We start from the raw sequence: 9,927 nt of genomic DNA, 5'->3' as shown, positions 1-9,927 counted from the left end.
ATAATATATATGGCGATGTAACTTTGCTTATAAGTAAAGACACTGGTTGTTTTGATAGGTAATCCTGATGATTTAGTTATTTGGAGTCTGGTAGTCAAATATTATGCAAAGTCTACCGAAAGTCATTCTATGTTTAATATTAGCTCAGTATCATTTACCTGTCACACTGCCACCTGTCTCATCCGGGATAAGTAACACGTACAGCGCTGGTTGCTTACAGAGATCTCAGATCCCCGGACAGAAGTCTCTGGTTCTGAAATAGAAAAGATGAATTACGGATTTTTTATTTTTTCACTACCTGTTACTTGGTTACTGATGTCCATCGGATTACTGCTCAATATATATATAGTGGCACAAAACTTCATTTGGCGTGTGAAGGGCCACTCTCTGCAGACCATTGACATTCTCATGACCAGCCTGGGACTGGTGAGGATACTTTTCCTAATTTCTTATGTGCCTGTTATTTCTTCCATAACTGCTGTGATTCCAATTCCAGTTAACATTTACCAGTATTATGACACTGCAGTAGCATGTGTGATGTTCTGCAGCCTGTGGTGGGGCACCGTGCTCTGCGTCTTCTACTGCGTGAAGATCACAAACTACAGCAACAGATTATTCCTGAGACTTAAGATGAACATCTCCAGGATGGTCCCCTGGCTGCTCCTGACGTCACTGCTGGTGTCTATTCTCTGCAGCCTTCCATGCAGATGGGCTGTGTTCTCCATACATTACATGAATTCTACACAACTCACTAATGACACTAATGATGGAAACGTAGCTATCAATATAAATTACACAAATGTAGTGATCACCTACTTAGCAGGATCCATCATACCGTTCCTCATATTCTGCGCCGCCGTTTCCCTTCTGATTGCGTCACTGCTGAAACACACCCGGAATATGAGCAGCAACAACTCAGGATTCACAAAATCTCAGCTTGACGCCCACAAAAGGACAATTATAAATATGACGTCCTTTCTCTTCTTCTATATTCTCTTTTTGATAGGTATAAACTTGATGCCTTTTGCCTTCCAGGTAGAAAACACATCATACAGATTCCTGTGCAGCATATTATGCATTTCCTACCCAGCCTTGCATTCTATCATGTTAATAGCCAACAATGGAAATCTGAAACGCGCCATTAATGCAGTTTTCCGCTGTGCAAGGAAGTGGCCACATGTGTAAAGGAATCTGCGCTGGTTCCTATATGAGCAGTAAGTGGACGGCAGACATACCGTACTGTAGGCTGTAATTTACATATTCCAGTGTCTACTGATTAATGCTTATTTACATATCTATGATAGAAACGTGGTAGAGGAAAAGATGACGACAGCTGAGGTTTTTATGCAGTAACATGTTGTAACTATGGCCCTCATTCCGAGTTGATCGGTCGCAAGGCGAATTTAGCAGAGTTACACACGCTAAGCCGCCGCCTACTGGGAGTGAATCTTAGCTTCTTAAAATTGCGACCGATGTATTCGCAATATTGCGATTACTAACTACTTAGCAGTTTCAGAGTAGCTTCAGACTTACTCTGCCTGTGCGATCAGTTCAGTGCTTGTCGTTCCTGTTTGACGTCACAAACACACCCAGCGTTCGCCCAGGCACTCCCACCGTTTCTCCGGCCACTCCTGCGTTTTTTCCGGAAACGGTAGCGTTTTCAGCCACACGCCCCTGAAACGCCGTGTTTCCGCCCAGTAACACCCATTTCCTGTCAATCACATTACGATCGCCGGAGCGATGAAAAAGCCGTGAGTAAAATTACTTTCTACATAGCAAAGTTACTTGGCGCAGTCGCAGTGCGAACATTGCGCATGCGTACTAAGCGGATTTTCATTGCGATGCGATGAAAAATACCGAGCGAACAACTCGGAATGAGGGCCCATGTACATAAATATGTAGCAATATCTGGTGGAGTATGTAGCTATATATGTAGATGACAAAAAGAAGTACTTACAAAGGGGTGTGGTATGGAAGGTAGATAGTAACTAGGTCGACCACTATTCATCGACAGTAACTAGGTCAATGGTGATGCTAGGTCGACAGGGTCTCTAGGTCGACATGATCTAGGTCGACAGGTCAAAAGGTTGACACAAGTTTTTGATGGGTTTTTTTGTCATTTTTTCCGCTACCGCTGCACTCCGCACAGGTTAACGTTCCCAATCGTAGTCCACGTGGATCGTTAAGTATGAAAAAGTTCAAAACATTTTAAAAAAGAAGAAGTGAAAAACTCATATTAACCATTTGACCTGTCGACCTGGAACATGTCGACCTAGAGACCCTGTTGACCTAGAACCCCCGTTGACCTAGTTACTTTCGACCAATAGTGGTCAACCTAGTTACTGTCAACCTAGAGACGGGATCCCTTACAAATCTGCTACTACATGGACATTTGTTTTTTCATGGAACTAATTAGCCTAGCTAAAATGTACCCCCGATGGGCCCCACTCACTTCCTGTGCCCACCCGCTCCCTAGGGATGATCAGCTCTCACAGAGAGACTGCTCACAGGGCAGCAGCACATCACTGCCTTACTATGACAGATATTTCTGACAGGAAAATTGCCAAAAATGACAAATTATGCAGTAAATAAATAAGTATAACTGTAGTTGCCCTTGTCATTCTCAGGTCATTTTCAGCTACTGCTCCTATCAAATGTTACTGCCTCCTATAGCTTTAGCACAACTTTGAAACTGTTTTAGGTAATTTTCAATTACTTTTATAGTAGTAGCCAAAATTACACTAGGACAGGAATTAATTGTGAATCTGTGAAAGTATATTGCCCTCTCACCATTTGCTTGTCTTAGACCTTGGGGTAAATTTACTAAGATGAGAGTTCTATTTAAGATGGAATGTTGCCCATAGCAACCAATCAGATTCTACTTCTCATTTATCTAGCACCTTCTAGAAGATAATACCTGGAATCTGATTGGTTGCTATGGCCAACTTCCCATCTTAAATAGAACTCCTACCTTAGTAAATTTACCCCCTTGATTGTAAACCTTTGTAGTGATCTAGTGGGAGGAAAGTATTGGGAGTGAGGTTCTCTACAGTGAGTGTGGCAATACTTATCAGTGCTCAGGTGGGCTGCTGTAGTCAGTATTAGAAGTGTTAGATGATAAGTGTTATAAGAATTTTATACTTTTGATGGAGTTACGCCAGAGTTAAACAGCAGAAAAACACAAGGCGAACAATCTAGTAGCCATTCTGGGATTTGAACTTGGGGCCTAATTCAGACCTGATCTAAATTTAGCACATCTACGATCAGTCACACTGACATGCGGGGGGGGGGGGACACTGCACAGGGCTAGTCCGCCCCGCATGTCAGGTCCTGCCCCCCTCCAGCAAGGGTGCAAAAGGGTCGCACAGTGGCGATTCTTTTGCCTCCGCTGAGTAGCTCCCTGCCAGCTCAGCCCCTGCGCAGCCTTGCTGCGTTGGAAGGCGGCTACCCGCTGCGTCCCAGGGCACGGCAGCTATGTGCGAAGTCACACAGCTGCTGCGGCCCGCCCCCAGCGGCAAACGCAGGATTCAGTAAAGGGGGTTTCCACGTGTAGTGTGTGCATATAACACACACACACACACACACACACACACACACACACACACACACACACACACACACACACACACACACACATATATATATATATATATATATATATATATAAAAGATGCCGGTGCCTTCTGATGTAAATTTAAAGTAGATTGCAATGACGATGGCACTCAAGATCATGCAAAAAATGGGATATTAAATGTTTCTACGTTTTGGTTTTATTAAAAACTATCTTCAGGAATCCAAACAATAAAAAGGTTTTACCTTAGATGTGAATGTATGTGAAAATATGTAAATGTATTTAGCATTTTATTTTACATTTCCTGTATGACTGTGAGTGCCACTGCCATTGCAATCTAATATATATATATATATATATATATATACATACATACACACAGTGTGTGTGTGTATATATATATATATATATATATTTTACTGAGTACATATATACTTGCGTAGAGCACACATATTAATTTATACATACCAACACACATACATACATACATACATACACACATACACACATACACAGACACACAGACACATACACTTCATATACAGTACATACAGTACTGTATATTTTATATATACCAGGGGCGGGGACTGGGAGGCGGGAGCAGATGGACGGCAGTGTGTGTGAGGATGGAGGGAGCTGCTGAGGCTAAGCATGTACAGCCAGCAGCTCCCTCCCGGACACTCATGGTTCTCTGCTCTATGCTGCTGCAGCAGCTACAGGTTGCGCCTTTTGAGAAGGAGACACTGCTGTCTCCGTCTCAAAAATAAAAAAAATTGTCTCATCAGGGGGGGTTTCCAGGTACTTGGAGCCCCCCCTGCGTGCGCCACTGGCCCCCGCAGCGGTCTGGACACGCCTGTGTTGTCCGGACTGCGCCCCGCGAACGTCGTTCTAACGTCATTTGCACGCCCCCTTCAGCCTCGCCACCCCCTCTGCCTGTCAATCAGACAGAGGCGATCAGAGCCCTGAGGTGCTGATAGCATCTCACTGGGCCTCACGGGGTGCGCACGCTGGCTGAGAGTACTCCACAAAGGGCTTCAGACTGCAATCTCTGCCGCTGCAGTGATCCAATCTGAATTACCCCCTTGGTTTGGACCTTGGCCTTTTCACATTGTGTGGTATTAATATATATTTTTTTGTTTTCTTGCCACCTTGGTTATTATTCCTTTACCACGTACTTCAGAGACTGGGTTCCGGGGCTGACTTGTGTTGCGGCCCAGTCACACTCAACAAACTGCTGGCTATGGCAAATCCACACATGCGAACAAGGGAGATGCTAGACGCGGTACAAGTCGTATGGCTTGTACTGTAGCAATTTATTCCATTATTTTTAATTTCTAAGTTTTCATTAACTTTATTATAGTTTACATAGTGCGGTCACTATTGTTTTAATGCTGTCATTATATGCTTTTGTATCCAACTTCTCTATTTTTTACAAATTATTATTTCATTTTCCCTTCACCTGGATGTTAAACTTCTGCTAATTGCACACCCTGCTAGATACATCCTGCCTCAGATGGCTTTACTTGGGCAGGGTGAACACCATGTACTGTAGATCTATTTATCACATTACATGTTTCAGTTAAACATATATATCTTATTTCCTTGTATGGCTTATCTCACACATTGTAACCTTTGTAGTGCACCCAAGATGGCTGCCTCACCTGGTACTCCCGTGGGTGGAATGAAAAATACTTGGAACTGATTGTTATGTAAGGGCTCTGCCTCATATGTTCTAGGCGCAACACTATTCCACCCAGGGTAATCTGTTAGCACGCCCAAAATGGCTGCCTCACCTGCTACCTTTTGTGGGTGGGTTATGTAACCTGTGGAACTTACTGTATTAATCAAAATGGCTTCAATAACCCTGCATTACCCTCAGTGTGCACGTTATGTTCACTATGGCCACTGTTTATTGGTTTGTTTTCTTAATGCTGTAATACTAAACCTCTCTGCTATGTTTCTGATGTTGTAAAATGATTTTGAGTTCTGCTGGAGAAAAGTTCTATATAATGTAACTAAAATAATAATAATAATAATTTAGAGACAGATCAGCCGGTTGCTTTGTCACACAAGTATCACACCAGTCACAGGCGAGATTGGTTGTCACAGTTGTTTTGGCTTTGTTAAGTACATTTCAAACATTTACACATACTTGCCTAGTCTTTCGGAATGGCCGGGAGGCTCCCGAAAATCATGTGACCCTCCCGGCCCCCCGGAAGAGCAGGCAAGTCTCCCGATATGAAGAAAGGGGGGGATACCTCACTAAAATACTGATACTCAGCCTATCAGCCTAGGAGGACCAAAATTTACTATATACTAAGGATAAATCCTAAGGATTAGTATATTGGCGGTGCACCCTGTGTCAGTATTGAGTCAATCAATTTATTACCAGAGAGAAGAAGAAGACTCTTGTGTGGGTGCACTCTTAGAACAGTCAAAAGACGACTGAAATTGAAATATTTAAAACATATGAGTTAAATATGTACTAACATAACAGTGATTGTATCCAATGAAGACAAACAATTAATAAACAAATAAACACTTAATAAAAAACCCGTCTCACAGATTGGTCTCATTGCAGCCCACTCTTGACCCTTTCCATCCCAGCCTGGGATCACGGAGCTATAATCTTTGAACTGTTTACACTGCTATGTTTTTCTAGCATTCACATAGGATTTAATAATCTTATTCCCGGTGTGTGGTCATGTGAATACATACCTGTGAACCATGTATTGAATTTAAACTTATTTTACTGTACCGTGACACTTTTACTGTAAGGTACCAATATAATTACTGTTTATTTGTGGTCCTAACTTGCCAATGAGATGCATATGTAATGTGGGCCAGCGTTATAGGAACAAGTTAAGTTCACTTATACTTTTTTGATTTGCCCAGATATTACCTATATTACCCATATTCATGTTCTCCTATCACTTCTTTCAGTCTCTTTATCTTTGCTTCATATTCAGGACTCTCACCAGCGATCCATTGGCAATAGGCATCTGCCTATATGCCTCTGCCTAACGCTGGCAGCAGATCCTCTTCTTTTTTAAATTTCATTTTTTCATTAGTCCTTTTACTGTGTATTTTGAGTTATTTCTCAACTAATTTTTCGTGAACTCTCATCAGTGACACCAGAGCAACCAGGGTATTTGTACCCCTACTATCATATCACACTGGAAACGCCCAAATTCGTCTGATCTTGGAAGCGAATCGGTGTGGGCTGGGTCAGTACTGGATTGGGTGACTCCCCAGGAAGACCGGGTGTAGTAGAGGCTGGAGGCATTTATGCTCTGAGCCTAACACTGACAGCAGATTCATCTTTGTATCTTCAAGTTCTTTGTATATCTCTATTTTTCCATTCCTAGAATACCTCCTTCTTCAGACCACAGTCTTATACAATAATAATTACATTCTTTTCTCTCACCAATAAGATCCAAATCTACAATTTTTCATCCACGTTCTAGGGCAATATATCATTTATCTATTTATTGGCTTACACATTGGCACGGTAGACATTTTCGACTGGTTTAGTTTGTAGGCAACACATTTTGGTCCCCCAGTTAAGGGTATTATTAGCATTAGCAATTAATAATGAGACCAATCTGTGAGACGGTTTTTTTTATTAAGTGTTTATTTGTTTATTAATTGTTTGTAAATTGTTTGTCTTCATTGGATACAATCACTGTTATTTTAGTACATATCATTAAACTCATATGTTTTAAATATTTCAATTTCAGTCGTCTTTTGACTGTTCTAAGAGTGCACCCACACAAGAGTCTTCTTCTTCTCTCTGGTAATAAATTGAAAGTCTCCCGATATATCTGGTTTCCCCTGCCCGGCCGCCCACTGACTGAGTAAAGTGGGAGGTCCGGGCAGTCGATGATGTGATTCTTGCTGAATCGCTTCATCATAGCCACGCTCCCTGCAGTATAATGCTGGTAATATCGGCATTACAGAGCGGGGGTGTGGCTTAAATGTCACAATGTGGTAACCACGCCCCCATACTGCCTCTACCCCGCCCCTGTTTTGCCTCCGCCCCACCCCCTCTGCTCATCATGGCTGTATCTCCTCCAGAGACCAAGAGACGTTCAAAGTTTCCAGGCTATCCTCAGGGTAGGAAGAGATAGTAGCAGCAGAGGGTTGGGCAATAGAGGAGCCTTCATTAGAAATTATACAGATTACTGTAGCAATATCAAGGGGATTGAGACACTGTTTACCTGAGGGGGTCACTGAGGCAATTAATGCGATTACGAGCCTGCCGACTGTGAAGCTTACGTGCTAAAAGGCAGGAAGCCTTATTCCGAGCAAGAGGTGAGCAAGTCCAGAATGCATGCGGAGCATAAAGAGCTTCTGAAGCTTAAGTCCCACCTCCTGCAGCTGTTTACGCAGAGCTCTAGTGGGGTGAGCCTGATTCTGAGACTCCATTGACTGAAGGGTCGGCTCTAAATAAGCCTGTGTTTTTTGCGAGTGAGCTTTGAGCTGAGCACCCTTCTGGATAGAAGTGCCGTAAAGAAATGCTTTCAAAGCACACCAGTAAGTGAAGATGGAAGTACCGTCTGGTGAGTTAGTTTTCATATACTATTTATAGATATCTCTGATAGAGAGCGAAAAACTATATGATAATAATAAAAACAATTTATTGTTCTACACAACATATATTAATATTCAATTAAACATATATATCAGAGCTAGAGAGCCACAAAACGTAAAGGAGAAATTTTATATCATCAGGTATATACCATGTGATTAGCATATAATATATTGGGATGGATATATTAATAAAGTCCCCATTTATTCCTGTTATATATCCAGTAATATCCAAATGAAAAAATAATTCCTTAATGTCCAAGTCAAATACTGTACAGCTGGATCCCGTGTATTGCATAAGGTGCCTATTATGCTGTATATAAGATGCCCATTCAATTGTGCCAGTGTTAGTGCAATGATGCGCAGTACTCACCAAGGGTGAGTTGCCTCCTACTTCTTTATCAACGTAATTATAACACCCCTCTGCCGTTGTTAGGGTATATTCTCACCATACATGCTGTTCCTATTGCCGTGTACTATTGCACAAGGACGAAGTAGCTACAGCGGCGGTGGATGTTTAACGTTGGTGCCGGGTCCTATCGCACAAGCACCGGATGGCACTTGAAGAAGCGGCAGCAAGCCGGGCTGTAAATCACAAGAGGTGAGGCGCACCTGTAATCAATGCTGGCGGTCTTTAGTACAGCTAGGTGGGAATGTCCTGGGCAAATGGAATAGTGGTATTGCGGCTCTGTATCTCAGACCCTTGACGCGTTTCTCTGACTTAGCTGGTGTCGGTTTCTTCATATACAACGTTATAGAATCAGTAAGTGCCTTTAGAGTCTCAGGATCAGTTAATTGGTACTCTGGAAAATGCCAGGGGCGTACAGGGAGGAAATAATGACTGTATCCCAGGTCCATAGGACAGGGGAACGGTCAGACCATGTAATGGGAAGAATTTTTATTTTCTGAGTGCGCTGAAGGACACTTTTATCAAGGAGGATAACTCCTATTCTACAGTAACTTTAATGAACTGCAGAAAAAAGCGTATAATCTCTCTCAGCAGGTAAGTGGATTCGCCAGGCATCAGACAAGTCGAACTTTGTGAGCAACCTCTTCAAAACAAGGGAAGGGCCCACATTACGAGAAGGAGTTACCTTGGGGAGAGTATCTGTCTAATTTAGGGTCAAGGACCAAGTTAAAATCACCCATTAATTTAAGCGCTCTGTGACGTACTTTATATATATTTCCTGAAAAGTCTCCTGAAAAATGGGAACCTGACAGGAGTTAGGGGCATACAAGGAGACTAATGTGACCAGGGTGTCTTCTACAACACCTACAAGAATAAGATTACCATTTTTATCCTAAAGTTTTTTGTGTAAAGTAAATGGGGTATTGCCATGAAACAAGATGGCAACACCGTTACGCTTGGTGGGGCCATTAGCATTATAGCATAGGGAATTTCTATGGTCTTTAAAAATAGGAGGTGCTGAGGAGGAAAAATGTGTCTCCTGAAGAGCCACAATATTAGCCCTATGCTGGTGGAATGCAGAAAGAGCTAACCGCCTCTTATGCGGGGAGTGGAGCCATTTAACATTGACAGAAAGCACCTTAACCAGGTAATCACATATTGTCTAACCATCAATGGTTGCAGCTTAAATTTCCAACAATGGCAGCCATTGATGGAATGACTACAGATGGCCATCTCTATCACACACACATACACACTGACTACAAACAAACAGACACTCGACACACACACACACACACACACACACACACACACACACACACACACACACACAAACAAAAAACAAACAAACAAACAC

At 42.4% G+C, this 9,927-nt stretch overlaps 1 protein-coding gene across 1 annotated transcript; it reads left to right on the top strand.

Annotated features, from left to right (window-relative positions):
- The first annotated feature begins 223 nt into the window (after positions 1-223).
- Positions 224-1,193, top strand: LOC134911092 (taste receptor type 2 member 4-like). Its single transcript, XM_063919468.1, has one exon. It carries the CDS (start codon positions 268-270, stop codon positions 1,183-1,185), a length of 918 nt encoding a protein of 305 aa, XP_063775538.1. The 5' UTR covers positions 224-267; the 3' UTR covers positions 1,186-1,193.
- Positions 1,194-9,927: the final 8,734 nt, after the last annotated feature.

This window comes from Pseudophryne corroboree, chromosome 4 (genome assembly GCF_028390025.1).
Source record: "Pseudophryne corroboree isolate aPseCor3 chromosome 4, aPseCor3.hap2, whole genome shotgun sequence".
Classification (NCBI taxonomy): Eukaryota; Metazoa; Chordata; class Amphibia; order Anura; family Myobatrachidae; genus Pseudophryne; species Pseudophryne corroboree.
This window is presented reverse-complemented; position numbering and strand designations above follow the sequence as displayed.

What these genes read in the sequence shown, in the direction of transcription:
- LOC134911092 (XM_063919468.1), top strand. Translation starts at nt 268, where the DNA reads ATGAATTACGGATTTTTTATTTTTTCACTACCTGTTACTTGGTTACTG.